The sequence below is a fragment of the Halichoeres trimaculatus genome, unplaced genomic scaffold (assembly GCF_033239565.1).
Source record: "Halichoeres trimaculatus isolate MK-OKI-2021-1 unplaced genomic scaffold, fHalTri1.1 fHalTri1_scaffold_15, whole genome shotgun sequence".
NCBI lineage: Eukaryota > Metazoa > Chordata > Actinopteri > Labriformes > Labridae > Halichoeres > Halichoeres trimaculatus.
In genome coordinates, this window is record NW_027437193.1 from 28,820,595 (window position 1) to 28,842,367 (window position 21,773).

General features: G+C 40.1%; 1 protein-coding gene across 2 annotated transcripts in view; it reads right to left on the reverse strand.

Annotated features, from left to right (window-relative positions):
• Positions 1-21,773, reverse strand: part of ephb1 (EPH receptor B1) — a 264,549-nt gene that overhangs the window by 169,845 nt on the left and 72,931 nt on the right. For both annotated transcript variants that reach the window (XM_074687825.1, XM_074687824.1), the window contains exon 2: positions 15,869-15,933. In XM_074687825.1, coding sequence (XP_074543926.1) covers positions 15,869-15,933 — 65 coding nt within the window. The remainder of the gene's footprint in view (positions 1-15,868; positions 15,934-21,773) is intronic.

A 21,773-nucleotide genomic window follows, 5' to 3' on the forward strand; every position in this document is an offset into this window, starting at 1 on the left:
GGAGGAAATGGTGATGTCTGAAACACTCCCAGTCCTGCCAGATCCCAGCCACTCCATAATTATAGTCACACAGTCTGACGGAGCCAAAATAGAACTGTGTTTGTCGTTCTATATGCATCAGATTGAGAGTCATTGAGGTTTTGCTCCCGGACCACGCCCACGCCCCAGATCGATACTTTTGCTGAGCAGAGGTGAGGAGGTTCGAATTAATGTTGCTGAGTATAACTAACTGAGCTTTGTCATCTGCTCTGGTGGATTTATGCTAAAATTAACAAGAAGATGCTCTTTCCCCCTGTGAGAAATGTGCTGTATGTGCACAATTTTTGCAATTTGGTCTCATTATGCTCCCAAATCTCTTTGATATGCCCTTTCCCTTAGATCCTGAAAGAGATGCACATAATGTGGCATCATGCTGCGCCACTCAAGTGATCGCTTCACGCCTCAATCTCTCACTTTATTCCATCTTACTTTTGTAATATCGTTATTAACATCCCCATTTTCAATTACATCCTGCTTACTTTGAAGTCACAGTTGATCTGCTCTGCTAAAGACATTTCTAGATTGATCTGCTGGTACACACATCTCTCCAAGATACTGTGGGAGTTGCTGAACGCAGCTTCGACTGTTTACACTGAGAACAGTAGGCTGCAAATGAACACTAATGTTTTCTTTTCACTCCAGAAGAATGAAATGTGTTAACTGTAGGCTGTTTGGTTTCTTCGACAGAAAACTGAAAAACTCCAACTATTAGTACAAACATAATTCAAAGAGATGGGTGGGTGGTGAAGCTTTTACAAGGTTGCTTGACGTAGGTGGAAAACAGAACACACAGAATTACTGATAAATACAGACGACACTAAATAGAAATAAAATGAGAACTGGAAAACTTCTGCTCAACAACTTGAATAATATTTTTCACCAAAGATCAGATGTTTTAAAAAGACTGTTTCAGTTAAAGCTTAAAGACAGACACTTAAAAAAGGAATGTTATCCAAATGGTTCTGAAAATATTTTTCTTTAACTTCACATTCTAAACCCTTTGGTATGAACTAATAACATTTTTAACTTCAAAAGTAACAAAATGCTGGTAGTACCACATTTTGACTTTTTAGAAATAAAAATGAAAAAGTTATTTTCCACCATGTCAGGAATTCTGACACGAACTTGGTGTGTGACTATGGCAGAGGAGAAACCACCCAGGCACATTTCTTCTGAAGCTACAATTTTCTATCTAGAGCTGCTAATGATGCTGAAGCCAATTCCTTCCAGTTGATTTTTGTGAAATGGTAAAATAGTCTTCAGTTAAAGCAAATATTAGGGACAAAGAGCAATTTAACAGAAACAACACTCCCTACCAAGGTGGTGGAAGTGTTGTGAGATGACTCTCCTTACCTGGCAGCGTGTTAAAAGTGCTGTGAAATTGGTTTTATAGGCACTCTGGGCACAAAAAAAAAAATGTTTTTGGTCGTGCAAATTGAGTCATCTAAAAAATTATTCTCACCTGCACTATTCAGCACAAGACAAACTTTTGTTTAAAAGTTTATTGAAGGCTCACATTTTTGGTCATACAGTGGATCAAAGCTGTTTTTTTTCACCTTCCATCGTAACTGGGTCTGTAGCTCAGGTTTGTGGCTTCTGCCATGACAATAAAATGCTCCTGTACCTGGATGTTAGGGCTGATTGATTTTGGAAAATAATCCAATTGTGATTTTTTTTTTAGACCAATTTTGTGATTTTGATTTAGCACGTGATTGTTTATTTATCTATTTATTTATTTATTTATTTATTTATTTTTATAATAATAATAATAATAATAATAATAATAATAATAATAATAATAATAATTATTATTATTATTATTATTATTATTATTATTATTATTATTATTATTATTATTATTATTATTATTATTATTATTATTTTTTATTTTTTATTTTTTTTTTGGGGGGGGGGGGTGTTCCTCTGCATCATTCCCTAAACACAAGCAATAAATCATTCTATAGTATGACCAACATGACGAAAGATACTCTCAACATATAAACAATTCTTTCTTGCACTTTTTAATCGAAAAAGAAAAAGGAACACTGTGAAATTTTACTAACCTCCAGTTGTCAGTGACAGTAACAAACCATACAGAATAAAGGGAAAACGAGGTATGGCTCTTCCAGCTACGATCATTCTGCTGTATGGATCTCTGTCGCTCACGTTTTTGTTTGTTTTCTCTATCAGAAAACCCTTTATACTGAGGAAAATGAGTAAAAGTTACTGTTTTCCATCCAGGTCTGTGTACATGAAACTTTTTTTCTTTTTTAATGATTGCAGCCTTTGCAATTTGAGAAGTGCATTCTACTATTTTGCCATGTCGGTTTCAATTTGATTAAGCGTTCAGCCCTACTGGATGTTGGCAAGAACAGGTGACATGACATCACCTTACATCACCCAGGTTTCCATCTCCAATAGAGATGTTTATATGCAGGCTGGGTCTGGGTGAACTGGCATAAAACCACTGAACTGGAGCAATGAGTAACCAGCACAGGTAGTTGAAATTAGGCTGCACAGTATGTTGGTTCAGTATCATCATCCCCATACATGCCTGCACAATATTCATACTGCAAGGTTGTGTGGCATATGCAATATTTTTTGCTTGTTCTGAATTTTTTTTTTTCTCTAAAAATTAATTTTCTTTGATTTATATCTCTAGCAAAATATTCAAGCCTACAAAAAAGGCAAAATATGGGAAGAGGACAAATGTGTGAGTCACTATGTGTCTGCTCATTGTAATTAATTTTTCTGTTATATTATTTGATCACAGAGGGAAACTGAAAAGATGGGACCTCTATGAAGGAGCGAGTTATGAAAAAGTCTGACCTGAAGTGAGGATAGTCAGTTGCAGGTAATATATCTCAATATTAATAATTTAAGGATATCAACTTAATAAAAATGCATTGCTAACGTAAATAATGAGACAGAGGCAATAAGGTGAGAGAATTCAGCTGAACAGAGTGAAGCAGTAAATTTTAGAAAACATCACAATATATATTGCAGGAAAATACAATATCACAATATCATTTTTTCCCAATATCCTGCAGCCTTAATGTGAACCTGTAAATGTTAGCCACATTTTGCAAAACTAGTGTCAACATTAATTCCAAGTAATTGTGTCAAAACAAACTTTTTTGCAGAAACAACCACTGTTGACTTGATCCTCTCCCTGAAGCAATTTTGAAAAAGACTTATCTCCATGCTGTATAGCATGCAGGCAGACCTAAAGCAGGACATTGCAGACACACTTAAAAGATGATGGGAGGAAGACTTGGGCTTGTCTACATCTGAAGACACTTGAGGCTCTATACTCAAGTATACCTAGTGGTTCATAGAGCTCACATTTCTAAAGTTAAACTGTTTCACTTCTATCCCGACATCAACCCATGTGACAAATGTAAGAGTGCTGAAGCATCACTTGTACATATGTAGCTACTGGCAATGCCCCAGTCTTTGTAGATATTGGACAGAGGTATTTCACACCATATCCAAGATAAGCGTTAAACTGAAACCCAATCCTATCATTGCAATATTTGGGGTCACTGAAGGAGCGATACAGGTATCAGCACAAAAACAGCCGACCCTGGCCTTTGCTTCCCTTCTAGCCAGGCGTGCAGTGCTGCTCAGATGGAGAGATGCTACCCCTCCTACACATACACAATATCTGGCAGAAGTTATGGCTTGCTTAAAGGTACAGAAAACAAGATTCTCCTTTCAACATTCAACTGCACAGTTTACAGAAATTTGGGGACTTTTTGAACTCACATCATCACTTGCATTGGTAGTGACAGGGAGAGTAGGGATTGTTTTATAATGGATATTTTTTCTTTTCTTTTTTTTTTTCTTTTAGTTAGTTTTGTTCACTTTGTTTCCTTCATTTACCTTAAAAGCAAAATGGAAGTGAAATCTGTTTGTTGTAGGTCCATGCCTCACTTATTTACTATGTGCAGCTTTTTTTCTTACATGTGTACACGTCTCACCTTTTCCATGTAGCTTTAAGTGCTGACTGCATTTGATGTTTATTCACAACCAAGCAGCAACCTCTGGTCTACTAATATTAAACAATGCGGAAAATTCTGCTGGTTCAGAAGTCACCAGTTTTCGAATTTGGGGGTTCAGAGGATATTAAGATGGTGAGCTCACCCAATCAGAGGCACAACTTGGGTCACGTGACGACCGGCGCCCTAAAGCTGTACGCGAAGCCCTTGCCACTACCAATATGGCCGCTATAGCCAATGCGCTTCATTTTCCGTTTCAGAAACAAATGGGTGGCGTCAGGAAGACTACCTCCATGTTTTAAACGGTGTACGATCATAACAGTGTTTTCTGTCAGTGACCGATCAGCACTGCACTTTTTGTATTTCCTGTTTGTACTTGGGAAAAAAATTGACTAAAAAATATTTTTGTCTAGTGCACTTCCGTCTTGATTCCCCTGGTAACACCCACTCTGCTACCTTATAAGAAACCATACACTCCTCGTCTTAGCCAGGCTTTTAGTTTCCAGTAGCAACATTACCTGAAGTCAACTAGTGTGAAAGGCTTGTGCTGTGTGTTGAATTGTAATCTGACAGCCTCTCTAACCTTATAGGAAGATAAAGAAGATAAGACTAAATGATTCACTAGCACTGTGCATATTGGAGAAGTGCCCCGTCGCACCGGCAGGTCTGTTAATAAAAAAAGGTTAGAGAGGAGGAGAAATCTCCACAAAGAGCATGCAGAATGTAAAGCATGAGAGCTTGAATCATTTAGAGTGCATGAGAGGGAAAAAACACAATGCTGAGATTTTAGATGTTAGAAAAAGGAGGGCTGTTCATGGACAATATACAAACAGCATGTCAGCAGGGCGACGGGAGAATGGCAAGGTATTGATGCTTGTGAGGGCGAAGGGGCCTCTGCTTGTCTACACGTATGTTCAAAAATGACATTTGATAGATTTACCCCCCAGAAAAAAGAAGAGGAGGTGAAGATGGAACAAAAAGAAGTCTGAGTCTGACATACACATGTCAATAAGACAAAGTGAGGAGAAAGAAATGGCAGCAGCATGAGTGAAACAGACAAAGACGATGCTATATTTGTCTGACACGAGCAGGTAGAGGGACTCCCACACATTTAATTTACATTCATCTTCAAACCAAGTCTTTCCACTCCTCCAAATTTGTGCCAAATCAGGGATATACTCTTTCTTCTCTTTTTTGGCCCCAATTCTTTCACTTTGTTCTTTTATTCATTCTTCAACAAAAAAAAAATGTCCTTGGTTCCAAAAAGAATTCTTACATTTTAAAATGTGGAGGGAGGGGCCGTCTTTGGGGAAGGGGAATCAATAATTGAGTTATCCACAAGCTATTTCGTTTGAAAGAGGTAAAGGCCTTGTGGAGAAATAAAAGGGGGGAGGAAAATAAGAAAATATTTGTGAAAGAGTGGCACAAGTTTTAAATAGTAAACCAGATGACTTTTTTTCATCATTTCTTTTTTATTAGTTGTTTTCAATGTATTAACTACACGTCCTTCCTAGCTACCAACTACAGCAAAAAAAAGGATGATATGGAATATATATCTGAGGACGATTTTGTTGATTTATTCATAAAGCTTAAAAAAAAGTCCCTCAGATTTCCTCTTTCCTCACTTTCATGGCATTGGAGTCTCATCCACCTCCTTGCAGGATGAGTTTACATCAATGTGAAACCGTAAGCCTGTTACACTGAATATTTCCATCAAAAGCAACATCAGACATGTTGAAAGGGTCTCTGTTGGATTGTTTCATTTCTGTCCTCCAGCTTCTTTTTTGTAGACTCACCTTTAAGCATAAATGAAACATGTCAAAACTTTTGACACTGTTGCTATAATCACTACAGGTTATGACCCCTTATCTTGTAGTTAGGGCTAGGCAATATGAAAAAAAATCCTATCATGATCATCTTTTTTTCATATCAGTCGATATAGATATTTATCACGATATAAATCAAGTAACTATTTTGTCAAGCTTAAATGCTCTGTTACTCATAAGTGAGTTGTGAAGATGTTAGAAGGTTCTTTTTGACTTGGTTTATTTTTCTGTCAGAGGTTGAAGATGACAGATGTACTGAGGGACATTACACAACTACTTAAGAGAAATAAGAGAAATAAATCAGGAACATCTACTTTACTTTATTATTTGTGGGTGTGTTGCAGGTGATTTACTAAGACGGCATGCGTAAGTGATAACAGACAAAAACTGTGCCCTCTTTAAATGAGAATTAAATGAGAATAGTCAGCATGGAGAGTTTGGGAGATCAGAGTAGCTGTAAACAAAAAATGAAGTTTAAAGCCACAGAGGTGGAGAAATCAGATGTATGGGTCACAGGCTGCTGAACAGGAGGTGAGAGCTGTGTCCAATGTGGTGCACACCCTCCACCTTGACCATAGACCGTAAAATAAAAATGGACGTCGTCTTGCTAGGATTGAAGTGAGGTCACCACAAAAACTGCTTCCTCTGGTGGCTGGCTGCATTACTGGTCAAAAAATCTATCTCCCCAGCCATTCTAGATGGGCTGTGGTCAAACTTTAAAAAATAAATGCACCGCAAAGAAATGTTTCTGACGTCCAATTGCTGTTGTGATTTAAAGATTATTGGGCTGCCTTGTATTCAGAACCTTCTTTTTTCAGCAAAGTACTGTTTTCATTAGTTATAAGAGGTTAAAAATGAGGTTTTACGTCACGTTTAATGATGATTGACAGCTGCCGTTCCAAGGCATTTTTTAGGAGGATTGTAAAATATGTCAAGAGGTACAGTCAAGAAGTGATTCACGAAAAAAATATATATATATCATTTTTGTCACCTGGCTCCACGCAGATTCTCTCATAGTCTCTATTGCGCAGACTCTGGCTACACAACAGCTACCAATGGCAGCACCTGTGACAGGGGGTATTTCAGCTTCAAATCTGTACAATGATAAATGGTGGAGCCACACTGTCCACTCTATATACAGCCTGTATATTACACTTGGGCCATGGCTGCACACAAGAAGCACCTAACATTTATCGTGAATGCCCTAGCAACAGTCCAGAGGTCACTCAGTGGCAGTGGTCCTTCTACTGAGTTGTCGGCGAATTAAAAAGGAGATTCAAGAACGTTCATCATGCACAGGTGTAACCCAGCGCAGCCGGCAAAAACACAAAGTCCCAGTTAAAAAAAAAAAAATCAAAGCTCAGAAATGACATTGTTGGATAGACAATATGTTCCCCCTGTATTTATTTCTGACAATCCAACTGTGGTGATACGCACACGGAAGAGTCTCACCCGCGTTTTTCGTTGCGTACAACACTGTGCCAGTTTGCAACTGCCTTTATAATGTGCTAAATATAGACGCAAAAACAGTGACCGTCTGTCAAAACACGAATGAATTAATTCTATTGAAATTCTATCGACCATGTCTCATATTTCTATTGAGGAAACATTATTTTGTGGTGTATATCTTTATCGTTTTATTGGCCAGGCCTACTCATTGGGATCTACATCTAGAAGAAGCCCTCACCTGCTCTGCTACTGTTACCTGTATTTCACGTTAGGATCTGATTTCAGAAACATCCCTTCATGTTAAGCCTTGTGATTTCAAACGCTAATGATTAACATTTCTGCCACAGTGTCAACAGGCTAAGGTGAAACACACCAGGTTTGATATGACGTGTGTGATAAGGTAGACTCAAGTATTCAGCATGGCTTGGTAATAACACAGGTCTCCATCCAAACAAGTTTCAGAAAGTTAGCTAACCAGTAAAGAAAATAAAAAAAGCTCATGTTTACAGCTAAATGAAATTTTAAAAGGGTTCTAGAGAAAGCACAAACTTTTCGAACAGAATACAAAGAAAACACCAACAAAGGCCCGAATACAAAGCAGCAAACACAGACAGATGTATTGTTGTGCATTGTGTTTCAAGTGATTCATTTTCTGCAATTCTGGTTTTTATGCTGCATTTTTTCGTCCATCTCTGAGCGTAGAGCAAGTTCAGCTGTCTGCCGACACGCCAAAATCACACTCACCGCAGAGGCATAATGACACAGCTCTGTATAGGTGTATGCACTTTCACAGATACACACTCAGAAACTCAGTCTGTTGAGCTGCATTGTCTTCTTCTGTAGACACGAACGCATGAGGAGAGTGACAGAATCAACCTTCAGAGTGTGAAGATGTGTGCAGTTTTAAATCAGTATGTTTTCGTACGTGTGCATGCATGCAATGAAGACACTCGACTGGCCGCTGAAGCCCAGCAAGCATGAGTCACTGCTGTTTTCCTCCGCTTATTCTATTTCAGCTTAGGCTGCAGGTTCAGAGTTCACTTTCATCTTTTCCTCTTCTGGCTGTCTTTGCATCTCTCTTTTTCCTACGACTCTTTTTACTCTTTATCTTTCTCACACTCTTGTTCCAGAGAAAAACCCCTTCCTCTCTGCTTTCTCTCCTCTTTACTTTCATTACTTTACTTTTCCATTCTGTGCTCCCTTCTGTTGCTGGAGCCACTGTCTGTCTGTCTGACTGTCTGTCAGGGAATGAATAATTGAGGTGTATTGAGACTGGTCAGCAGATGGTGGGATGGCTGTTATGGATCTATCTGTGCTCTTTAGGAATCACTGAGTGTATGCGGACACCTGTCCAGTGAAGGCCCAGAGGAGCTCTGCTGAAGCCTGGAGCGCAGCGGGGGAAGCTAGACCTGGTCTTATCTTGCAGCGCTTACACTCACGCACTCACATATGCAGGTGCACAAATGCAAAGGCACACTTCGGCTCTGTAAAATATGCCTGTGCACACACAAGACCTACAGCAGAGAAAGGAAAAGGGAATGTAAATAAAAACAAACAAACGGGGCGTAATCCGTGCTGTCTCCATTCTTTACCGTGCATCTGCTACAACCAGAGGATGGAGGGATTTCTACAAATCTCTTCCTTATCGTTCCACATCCGTCACATACTCCACACCTTTTTCGTCCCTCAGTGTTTATCTTCCACATCCCTAACTCCTCCACTCAGCAAACTCCTTATCCCCTTCCTCCCCTATAGCCCCTGACAACCTGCTCAACAGCGCCTGCTTTCACCTCACTGACCCTATAACCCCCTTCCCAGATAAGGATCTCACCTCCAAGCCCAGACCCTGTCTGTGACCTCCGCCAGTCACATGAGTTAACCCAGGCTCTCCTCCACACGCACAGCGGCAGCTGAATGTCACAGTTGTTGCTGGTTTGCTTTTTTCCCCCCTCTCCCACAATTGATCTCTTGCCCTCTTTCACTCCGCCTGCTCCTAATCCTCCTCCTCCTCCTCCTCTGACCCCCCTTTTCCTGATCCTGCAACCCTTTTCAGCCCCCTGTATATCACTCCTGCTCTCCCCCTCCCTTCTAACCCACCTAATCCCATTTGCTCCCCCTGAATGTAAGCATCGTCCTTTCACTTAAATCATTCTCAGATTTTTCTGGAAACACAAAAAAAGAACTAAATTCTGGTTTAATGCCTCCCTTCTTTTTTTCTGGCACCGCAAGTCTGACATACGTTTCTCTTTAAAGGAAAAGTTATGAAGAAGTTCTTGGACATGAACAACAAATAAATAATATTATACAAGAGCATGCAGGCTTGGCTTTTATATATTTCCCTGCGGTGGCATAGTGCTACACACTAGTTAACATTACGAGCCTCTGCAGTATCTCTAAGCATACCTAAGCAGCCCCTGCAGCATCCTGCTTTTAAAAAACACCTTGCTCTCCTCTGCTATCTCTCACTTCTCCCATTTCATTTCCAATCCTTTATCTCAGAAAAAAATCCCTCTGAGATGTTTGTTCTCCAGCCTTTCAACACGTTACATTCCTTATCTCCTTCTCTACACAAAGTCTATTGTAACACATACACAAGGAAAACCAGATTACTCTGAAAGATCAGGCAGGAAATCAGATAATACAACAAAAGTGGGAGACTTCTTAAACACGGCTTACGTTGAATTGGTGTGAAATCCAATTTATGCCTGTCCTGGTAAATATAATTCAACAGTTCTGGGATTAATGTTCCCCAAGAGTAATAAGCACGGCCCTGGAGCAACTATTGCTCTGTTTGTATACTTCTGTGTTAGAAGTTAACTTTAAGAAACAACAAATAACTTTTAATTCCATTTAAACAACTTTTAATGAACTGTTTTGAAGATTTATTTGCACAAAACATACATCTGCAGGGAGAGGAGTGGCTCTGCATGACTTTCATGTTGCAGGATTTTTTTTTTTGTAGGCTAGATTTAACAAAACAAGATTATAGAAACGGCCTTCCCCTGATTTACAAAGTCTATACTTGAAAAAGGCGATGATAGGAGTCAGCAGTTGGAAGCTTTATCTTTCAAATGTAACTTAAAGGTAGGGTCTGCAGGAATTTTTGTTACTTGTTAATAAACACAACATTCAAATTGGGCTACTCCTTTTTGGTTCAGTGCCAGCAGCAGCACACACCCACTGCCTCCAACTGTGACTACCCGAACACACTCACTAGTCGAGCAACCACCTGTAACATCAGGTTTCTACATGGGAGAGACTTTAGAGCCGTGCACCTGACTTAGCATGTTAGCACAAGCTAATCACAGGTATTTGACACATACTTGGTTAGCAAGAAGCAGACCTGAGTCGCTCTTCGTCCTGTCTTGCTCTCCAAATGCCCTAAAGCAAGTGATAGTCAAACCAAGCTTCACCCTCATTTATGAAAAGCTTTATTTGTTCTGCTTTTTATATCCCTTTGGTTGTGTTGTTCTTTCTCTGTGCTACGTCCAGCTGCTCTGATTAGCTTCCTCCACTTGCGCACTGGGCTTGCTCTGATTGGTTGAGGTAACCATGCTTACTCTGCGCCCAGAAACATCGCGATACGACCAAAAAATCAACATAGAGGCTGAGGAGAGGGTTTTAGGCAGACGCAGACACTGACACACATGTATAAAGGCCCATAAGTAACAATTGAGCAGGATTATTCCTGTAAAAGTTTACATTTTATTTTTTAACTTTATATCCTACAAAAGCAAATAAAGCTATCAGCAACTATGCTGATTTCTGTAAAGTTATTTATGATCTCTGAAACTGCTGGCAGGGGGCGGGTTGGGGGTAGGTGTTAGTTCAGCTCATCCAAGGAGTTCAAGGCAAAGATTTCTAATAATCAATACTTTTTCAGTTAAATAAAGCACAGTAATGTTTTTTTTTTTTTTGCTGGAAAACACAGCTTGTACAAGCACAAGAACAGACAACTTTAAAGTTCATCAGAGGAGCTTTAATTTGAACCATTAATTTTATACTTGATTGAAAAGCTTTTATTTAATGACTGTCTGTTGATGCCTCAGAGTTCCACTGAATGACTCAGAAGGTATTTCATTCCAGCAGCATTTCTGCTTTTCATGACCTTGGCATTTGGTATTTGTTTTTTTGTATTTATAGTAAATGTCTCCATGTGTATTGTATGGGTGGACTGTGTGACCGGTGGCATATGAGTTTCCCCATTGGGAATTAATAGAGCTTTCTTTTCTTATCTTAAAGCTCATCTTAAATCTTTCTTTAAATGAAGTCTTTCTGATTCTCTTGCGTACATAAACCTTCAGAAACCCACTTAGACGTCTACACAACCACAAACAGTTTCTCTCTCCAATTAAAGAAGGTCATGTTAACCGATTTTCTTTAAGTCACTTTGCCTGGAAGATTTAATTACAGGGCCTGGGTCACTACTGAAAGCTTAGAATGATTGTGTTAACTAAAGTGCATTTTAAATGTTCACGAGGGAAAATATGTGCACTGTATGCATGTGTGTGTTTGTGTGCATGTGTGAGTCACTGTTTTTTATAACTGCACTTTCACATTGCTGCATGGAAAGGTCAGGGGGCATTTGCCAAACTAACTGTGCCTCAGATGAAGACAAAGAGACAGCGCAAGAAAAAAAAAAAAAACTGGCTCAAAATGATGGAGGTGAGCAAAGATGCTGAGAAATAAATGTGTGAGAGTGGGAGTTCAGAGAGAGACTGAAGGAACGTATCCGACTGAAATGAAAGGATAGAAAATGTTGACTCAAAATGTAAATTATAAAGGTTTAATGGAATATTTTCATCTCTGCTTCTTTCTTTTTTTTTTTTTTTTTTTTACTTTGAACTCCCCTCTTGAGCTGATGATAATACAGGAGTGTGTGCGTATGCATACTGACGCTCAATTTTACATTCCCACGGCCGGTGCTGATTTGTCCTTGTGTTTACACCGCTGGAACTAATGACACTGCTTCTGTAATCCTTCAAAATTAACCCTTCAGGTCAGCCAAGCACAAACAGACACACTTCTGCACTTCTTATGAACTCCTGAAGGAGAAGCCACTGAAGGAAGTTGATGAGATGTGTCCAAAGGCTCAGGGACAACACCAATGTGTGTGTGTTAGAGTGTGTGTGTGTGAGTGTCTGGGCCTTTTTTCCTGTTGTGTGTGATAGAAGGGAAGTTATGCAGAGAAGGAAATTGATCAGATAGCCAGTGGCGATGCAAACAAATATGCGTTGTGTGTTATATATTCTGTTCCTTACAGTCATCCACCCCCTGCAGGCTACAGTCAGGTTTACCAGAGCTCTTACAATCACTTTTGATTAGTCTGATAGAGCAGAAACGTCAAATGCATCATTAAACACTGGGTTTAAAAATAAATTGTATAGTACAGGAACAAACAGGTGCACTTGGAGCCCGCTGAGATGAGCGTTGTGCATTTGAAAATAATCCAAAATCAACACAATTTGCTGTAATTACATGATTCGTTCGCACACAACAGAACTCTTGTAAACTCTGTTAATTTGGGGATTTGTTGTTATTTACTCGTTAGACAGACTGGTAGAGAGGGAGTGAGGCTTCAGCACAATCGTACCGCATTGCTCACACGCTACCAGCAAGGTCAAGTAAGCTGCGAGTGAGGTAAGTTCTTAAAGTGAGTGTATTCTCCCTAAAGCGGGTTTCTGCCTGTCTGAACTTTTACACCAGGAGCAGCTTAAAAACGATGCTGAACACAGTCGAGGGGCTCTGTGTGCCTGGAGGCTCACTGAACTGAGCAGCCTTGGATGGAAACAGCTCTCTAAACGTCCGTAGACAGTGGATCTCACTGGCTGTCTGACTGGAGAAAGAGGGACGATGTACAGCTGATCGATAAATAAATCAAGTCAGGTCTGAAGTATGTAATGCAGGGGTCAAGAAACCTTAGGTATTGACACAAGCCCTGAGTTTATTTATGTGCTTTTCAGCACTGATACCAATGATGGCTGATCGTTGTTTTTGTTTTATTTTTCCTTACAGCTTTGTGTTGAAAATGTGTATTTGTGTTGAAACAGGGAAAGACTGAGTCACCAGAGATAAATACATCATCATTCCATTCTTTCCAATTCTAATAAAAAAAAAAAAACAGACAAAACAGTTTGGAATTGTTATCATATTATTTTTCTTTTTCTTTTTTTGGGGGGAAGTTAAACTAAGCATAGTCTCTGGATTAGTAGCAGAAGTTCACAGCAGCTGAACCAGGTCAAGTGCATTATGTGACAGAAAACTAAGAATGCACCGATCAACTTTGCTGATTCTGATACCAATACCTGGGCTTTGGGTATTGACTGGGGGTGCACTGATCACAATTTTCTGGCCAATCGCTGATCTTTAAAAAGCCTGACCTGTCGAAACCAATTTTGGCTGATACCGATTTTTATTTATTTTTTTTATAACTGATAGCATATACCTTCAATGTTTCAATCTTATTTTATTGAAAATCATTGAACAATACCTGTGAAACAATAAAACTTTCTGTTTTAACTTAAACAACCAATAAAGTGTCCTGAGTTTTGGGTTTTAGGGCAAGAAGCAACAATGGCTGACTGTCAGACCTTCCCAGAGGTATGTAAGATCAGTTTCATCTGTAAGGATGGGCCAATCACTGATCCCCCAAGTATCGACTGATACAGAAATAATAATAATATAATAATAACCTGCATGCCCTTCTGTGGGATAAGACCAGTAATGTTTTGGGTAAAAGGTAAAAAATGAGTAATTGGAATTATTGAAGTTAATGTTTAGTTGAGCTATAAAATCTAAACTCAGTTACAAGAGACTTCCTTGCTCTTTGTTTTGTAAATGATGCAGCTTCCGATGTGAATGTAAACAAGTCTGTCTCCTTCAAAACTAAGTTTAGTTTTTACAACAAAAGACTAGCTGAAACTTCAGTTCCTGGAAACAAATCTGAGTTTTAATCTTATTTTTAGCTACAGTATGTACAGAAATTCAAGTCAATAGCAAACTTTTTATACCCTGTGGACTGGTCATGCAGCAAAAAAAAAATCAAAGAAAGTGCATCAGAGGTAATATTTCAAATCAAGTAGCCAAAAACGCAGGTAAAAAAAAAAAAAAAAAAAAAGGCATAAAGCTGTTTGCCTAGATTGGCACCATGGATCAGCCCCTTCCCAACAATACTGAACCAGTTTTGAGGGACACCTATAGCCGATACCAGTATTGGTATCAGTGCATCCCTACAGAAAACAAGTCACACCTTAAGGAGATCTCAGGATCTGGGATTTACTGTCAAATATAAACAGCTGAGGAAAAAACAAAGGGGGGCAAAATCTGGAAACACTATAGAAATTAACTATTTTTCTCTAAAGCTAAATACAAGCTTACAGGCAACTTAGCAGTAACCAAGGTAAAAGAAAAAAAAAAGTTATACATCACTGCTGGCTCATTTAAAGTTTTCAAAGAAATGTGGAAATCCTTTCTTAAACATCAAGCATTCAAGAGAGAATAAATAATTAATAAAAATCATATAAAATTCTGTTACACAACTAAATATATGCATGGATTTGGCTCCGTGCTCAAGTTAAGAGGATTATGGCAGCCCAAACAGATGCCTTCAAAAAAAAAAAAAAAAAACACTCGCATATATAAACCTGTGTACACTAAATAAACCTATAAATTCAAACCAGAGTCTAGGTTGTTCCAGTTACTACTCCTTTGAGAGGCCAAAACAAAAAGGTCTGCAACACTTTCCAATGCTCCAACAGTGCCAAAGCTCTGTTCAAAAGCAATAAAGGCTCTTTTTACACGTGTGTAAAATGCCTCATAAAAGACCCAAAGACCCTGAAAATGTAAGAAACAGGCTTTGTCTGTCCTGGATCGCTCCTGCAAGATCCATGCCGTCAGAGTGGGTCTAAGGAGCTTTTCATTGAGTTATTAAATTACAGCGCAGAGAACAGGACCTTTAAATTCTCTTAAGGTCCATTTGTGTAATTGGGCAATCATACTTCTAATACTCTGATTCTTTAAGGGGAAAAAAAAAACTGCTCCCTTTTCTGATGACTTGGCACTTTCTTCCATGGCGGCTACTCCTTTTTATAGACGTGAAACTACCTGCAAGTTGAAAATAGTTCCCCCTGAAATCTGAAAAAAGCCCAAAGCATTTCCACCCTCTTAGCCCCTCCTTCCCTGTTTCATCCTAATACCTCCACTTCCCTGAATAAATGTATCATTACAGTATCATTATGTCTATGGTATCCCCCCAGCTTCCATTTACAGAGACTTAGGTACTGTGTTCTGGGGCTTACGTGAACCCATTATGTCATTAAGTCATTATGAGCTGGGACAGAGAGAAAATAATACCTATAATAGAGGCCACATTGGGCACTACTTAAGTCTATACTCCCATCCTGCCTGCCTTCCTGCCTATTTGTCTGTCTGGCTGATCTGTGCGTGCATTGTGTGTCATATTACGCATGAAAATATCAAGCTGAGAAAGGTTGAAAACAAAACTTAGGACACGTTTTTTTTTTTTTTTTTTAACCCTGAGTGTGTTTTACTCACCCCTGAATTTGGATACGCTGTCCAGCCCAGTTCAGCTGTGGCCACCCGAGTGTCCATCACGGTCTCTGCAGCAAAGAAAGAACAGAGAAAGAAAGAAAGAAAGCGGTTAGCCTCGAAAAGAGCTATTCTGAGTATCATTCCACAGAGCTGAACCACATTCAAGCCCCAGTGATCACTTGACACTATCATCGGTGAACAGAGAGGAGACGAATCCTTCACAGCGTTTCATCCATCTCTGCTAGACTTCTGCTAAGACAAGAGGCGCAGAAACAAAGCCTCGGCGCTGCGCTGGAGGGAATGTCTGAGAGTCTCTGTCATGCTGGTAAATGCTGAGCTTTGTATCGTGTTCTGTCTGTGCGAGCATGAAACTGCAGTTTGTACACCAGGCTTTTGTTTGCATGCGTGTGTTTGTTTTTGTGAGGCATGTCATCACTCATGGGAAAATCAGAGATATTTAGCTTTTGTGCGTGTTTTGGTGCACATTAGAAGCGCTGAACTTTGTCACACCCTTCACCCAAAGAAAGCATCGCAAATGTAGACACAGGGATCCAAAAACAAGGCAGGGCTTTCGTTCCTTTCTGGGACATTTCCTGAAATAAAGCATGACTGAGCGCTTTAATCCAAAGGAGGAATGCATCTTGTGTTTCTTACTTTTTTTGAGCATTTGTCTGAACATCCAGTCAAGAACGTAAGAAGTTATGACTGGTGGAAACAAATCTGTCACAAGAGGGAAGACAACTTGAATGCATCTTTTTTTCTTTGGACGACTCACACCTGGGCCTATATCTGGGAAATATGAGAACTTAAAAATGTCCCACTCATCCCACCCCTCCACTCATCCTCAGTGACACATCACAGACAAACAAGTCTGGCGGCTCTCCTGAGAAGTTTGTCACGCCTGTTCTGATTAAAATCTTTCTTGTTCGCACGCTGATATCTGGGAACTTGATTCAGCTCCAGGAAGGAAGGGAGAAGTTTGGCAGTTATCACAAACTGCTGGTTTCTCCTGTTTTTCACCTTTTCTCAGAGACTTACAGAGTGATGGACTGGGGGATGTGCTGGCCTTCGCAGAGTAATAACAAATTCATAACTTTTCCAGCAACTGACAGTTTAGTCTCCGTCCTAATCTTTGAAGCAGGACATACTTCACCTTTTTTTGATGCCACAACATGCCTCAACTTGAGTCTGCTGTTGCCAAACAGATAAAATATTTGGAGATAGGAGGAAAAAAATGGTATGTCAGGCTGATAATCCGTAGATAAGAGTGAGCTGCAGTTGCTCTGTTGTGCTTTTGGACATCGTCCACTGTGCAAACGGTTGGCTAGCGAGGCCCACACATGTTGTTGATGCAGGAGGAATCTCAGGCCACATGCTAAGACACAACCAGCAGACACCGGGCTTGATCAAGAAGAAGGTCCCAGCCCTCAGAACCCTCATCCTTCAAAGCACACACCCGCAGCTGCTGCTTCGTTGGAAAATCTCATTGAACTCGCGGTGATTTTAGAAATCATTCCAAATGATGGCACACTTCAAGCATGTCATGTGCGGTTCAAGTGGTCTTGGGTAAAAAAAAACAAGCACACTGAAGATGAGTGACAAGCCACCAGTAAGACGGAAGGCAACCTTTCATTCTCAATCTCCTCTTATAGGGAGAAACTGTCCTCAGACATGAAACCAATTAGCCGAGGTAATTCAGCTGCAACACACAAGAGCTCACACAGGCAGGCGTTGAGACACACACATGCAGCACACACACTTGCATAGTTTCCTGTGTTCACCTTACAGTGACAGGCTTGTTCACACCCGGCTTCCATCAGAGTATTTCAATTTCCCTAAGATCAGCCTTGCCTTGTCTGGTTTCCACAGCCAGCAAAGCAGCCAGCCCCAGCCTGCCCGCCTGCCTGCTCGAGACGCTGTCAGCTGGGGAGATAGAAGCACAAAACAGCCCTCAGCACCAGCCAGCACTGTGGGGACTGCCAAGCCTTTCTCAGGGGAAATCACAGAAGCTTTAGTCAAATCACACAGGCACTCGGTCGGCCGTTTTCCATTTCCTTTTAAAAGCAACGGACAGGGTAGGAAGGAGGCGCAAGATGGTGGCGGTAGGAGACAAAAAAAAGGGTCAAAGGCCCAATGGTGGGGTGGCTGAACTGTGTCATGTGATCTAATGTCTCCCATTAGAAGAAAACCAGAGCAGAGAAAGAGTAAATGGAGTATGCTAAGTGATTATTAGCAACGAGTGGGGCCTACAAAGCCGTCACGCCACAGCTCACACACCTGTGCGCTGGCACCAGGGACTTGGAAAATGTCCCTTGTGTACTTGAATGTGTGGTTGAGTTATAAATGAGCTGCTGTGTGGCCCATTCATCCTTTAAACTGCAAGAGGAGACAAGAGTTTGTTCTCAAATGAGCTTCCCACATTAATTTGAGAAGCCTCTTTTAGAATTACAAGAGGTACTTTTTGCTTTATTGCTGTTATTATAAGTCATCTTTTCTGACCTGAGCCTGCAAAACAACTTCAGAGGAAGTGATCATTTGTAGAAAATTAAATAAGGAGCTGCTGGTGTATTCAATTGGAAAACATCTTTGAGAGGAGGATACAAGGCAAGAGGTTTACATTTTTGGGTCAAACGTGTCACCAGAACAGTGTTCACTTTGATGAAAAGTTACAGCAGAGAGCAGAGACACCCTTTCTGCTTCATCTTCCCTCACTACAGGGTCTAGTAATTTCACACTGATCTACCCACAAAATAAGACAGGGATGGCATTAGGAACATGTGTGGGTTAGGTAATAAGTCAGGATAGAATTAATTTCTGTGTCAAATCTTTCTAAACCACAAACCTTAGAATCAGCATCATATTCAACGTTATGCTGACGATGCACAGCTCTATCTGTCCATCACACTATCAGCTGTATTACTTCTGCTGTATATGTCTGTGAACCTCAGCATCTCGCTGAAAACTTAAGCAGAGATCGTATCATCAACCCTAAGCAACAACAAAACCAAGCCCAGCTTGAAACCTTAAGAGAAAGGTGTAAGCAGGACTGGGTGAAATGGCCTTAAAATAAGACTAAAAATCAGATGTTTCCAGGATCTGAAATTTCAGCTGTTCCTTTGTTTTAAAAACTACACTTAGTAGTTTTGAAGGAGACAGGATTGTTTATGTTCAGACTGAAAGCAGCACCATTTCCAAAACAAAGAACAAGGAAGTCTCTCATGACTGAATCTGAAGAAAAATTACACAACAATGACATTTTCATTGTCTCTAGCTCCATGGTACAACTGGATGACGTCTGCCATTGCAGAAAGAAAAAAGCATGTGGATTAACCCAGTTTTTTTCTCTGTAAATATGGGTACCATATCTTGGGCAATGTGCAAAGCAACCAAACTTCTTGCTATTGTTAGTGCTGTGCATGCTGCTACTGTGAGTGCATCTCTGTGAAGGAAACAGGGTGGTTACTGAAGCCTACTACAGCACCAAAGGTGAGCAATAAAAGGGAAGGAAAAAAATTCTTTCTTTCTTTGTCAACAAAAAAAAAAAAAAAACTAGGGCTAGGACTTTATACTTTTTGATTCATTAGCAATTTTCAGGGTGCCGATTCAATTAAAATTGCGATTCTGTGATATCCCCGTGATTGCAAATTCTAGTTAATTTTTTCAACACCAGACCAAGTGAGAAAAGCTGAATGATGATGTCTACAGACTATAATCAGGAGTCATATTTTCCCCAAAAATTAACATCACATGTGAGTCACTTTTTAAGATTTATTCAGGGGATCTGACATCTCAATTTGTTTTTCAACTCAGTTTAGACAAAGACTAAAATGAAGGACTGAAATAAAAAAAAGAAAAAGAGGAAAAAAAGAAAGAAAAAAATATATTTATTTTTTCTATTAACAAAATAAATAAATAAGAATTTAAAAATCTAAAATTGGAGCATAAAAATTGCGATACTACAATACATCAATTTTTTTTTCTCCCATCCCATAAAAAAAACTCAAATTAATTGATAAAATCAAAATAATGCCCAGGCCTTCGTGCAAGCTATTTTCCATTTGACTTTTCGTTATATAGACAAAACTTTAAAACAATTGTACAACCATGTTATCACCAACAGAGGGCTTTGCCCAAATAAATGAATTCAGCTATAAACCTAGTTATTCATACTTTTATTTCAAAACATCTAGATTATCCTAACACCTTGTTTACCTTACTAAGTCCTGCAGATAAAGCAAAACTGCAGTTAGTCAGACTTCCGCTACCAGACTCAACACATTTTAACAATTCACCTTTATTAGAGCTGTTTCTGTTTGCTTATCAGTGCAGCAGGGTTAGCAAGCTAGCCTAGCACTGCTCTCTACCTACTGGGAGATTCAGGCATATTCCCAAACCTGGTTGGTACACAATCCCTCCAGCTAATTCTGGGTCTGCAGACCACCAGGCTGGCTTCTTTCAATAAGAGAAGGCTGTGGTCTTATTCTAGATGTTCAAGCTCTTCACTCTATAAGTCTGCTCTCAAAACACAGTTTGAAGGAATCGTACACCAGCTGCTGGTATCACATTCTCCCTCTTACAATCACTACCTAAAGAACATAACCATAAGTGAGGGTTAAAATATCGATGGACTCACAAATGTGAAGCTTCATCTTTAGGCTCAGTTCCCTCTGTACAAAAACCCTCCTGTGCAACACCAGCATAGCTATGAAGCTGCATCAATTCATCTGTAAAATCTCCAGACCTGAGACACTTGACCTCCTTCAGTAGAATTTCTTCATTTTAAAGATTGAAGAGCAAAAATGTAGAGAAAGATCTCACTTTTATTCTTAAAGGTGGTGGCTCATAACCCCATGTTTCAATCTTCAAGGACTCAAAAAGACTTCTCTATAAACTTACTACAAAAGAAATATGGTTGCTAAAAGCTGCCTGTTGCAGCACAGCCAAATAAGTTGGTGTGAACACGAGTCCCACCTCTGACCTGGCAGATGGCCAATCAGAGTTAACCAGAGTGAGGTGGGCTCTAGCTTACTCACTAGATTTCAGGAGGGGAGCCAAAACCGTAATCCCTTCATTTTAGTACATGGCTCTTTTTGCTTTTGCTCTTTTTTAATTTTCATCAAGTTATTTGGAAGGAGAGAAAAGACAACACCTAGCTGCAGTCCCTCATGTTTGGAGGGTAGCCCAGAGTGTTTTCACATTCTGCTATGTCAGCTCTACCTGCGAGCTCTAATAAATGAAAAGACGCCAGGTTCACTAGCAGTTCAGTGTGTGGGAAAATTATTAACATAGAGAGCTTAATGTTGACTATGTCACCATGGCCCATAAATCTACAGGAAAACAATAGCTTGTAGGTGTCAGGGAAGCCGGCTTTAAATGGATTCAAAGAGCCACAAGGCAGGGGGATGTATTGTGACTACATCAGAGATTATTAGTTACTCTGAAACATACAGGGGGATGTGGGCTGGCTCATTGTGTATGGCTCAGTCAAGCTGAGGCTCTGCCAGAGTGCTCGTCAAAACCAAGAAAGGCGCAAGTGCGAGCCAACAGGCAAGGCGAAACTGAAGGGCCTACAGCTTGCAATCCCTGCAAGCAAGCACAGCGCCTTCTCATTAGTAGCAAGTGGGGGATCGATACCAAATGGTAGGCTGTTTCCCCAGATAGAGAGGGGGGGATAGAGAGAGGCAAGGAGGGCGAAGGAGACTGCATTAAACATTGATGGGGCCCTGCGTTTGGGTCGATAAGGCAGCCTTCTTCACACAATTACACGTCAGCAAGCAGTCGCATGATACATCACATAGACATGCATGATTACGTATTGCGAGCTCTTGGGCAAAAGGACGTTTAGAGAAAGGCGGATGGGAGCCGACAGAGCAGCAGGTATGGATCGTCCAATCTCTCCGCCCTCTTT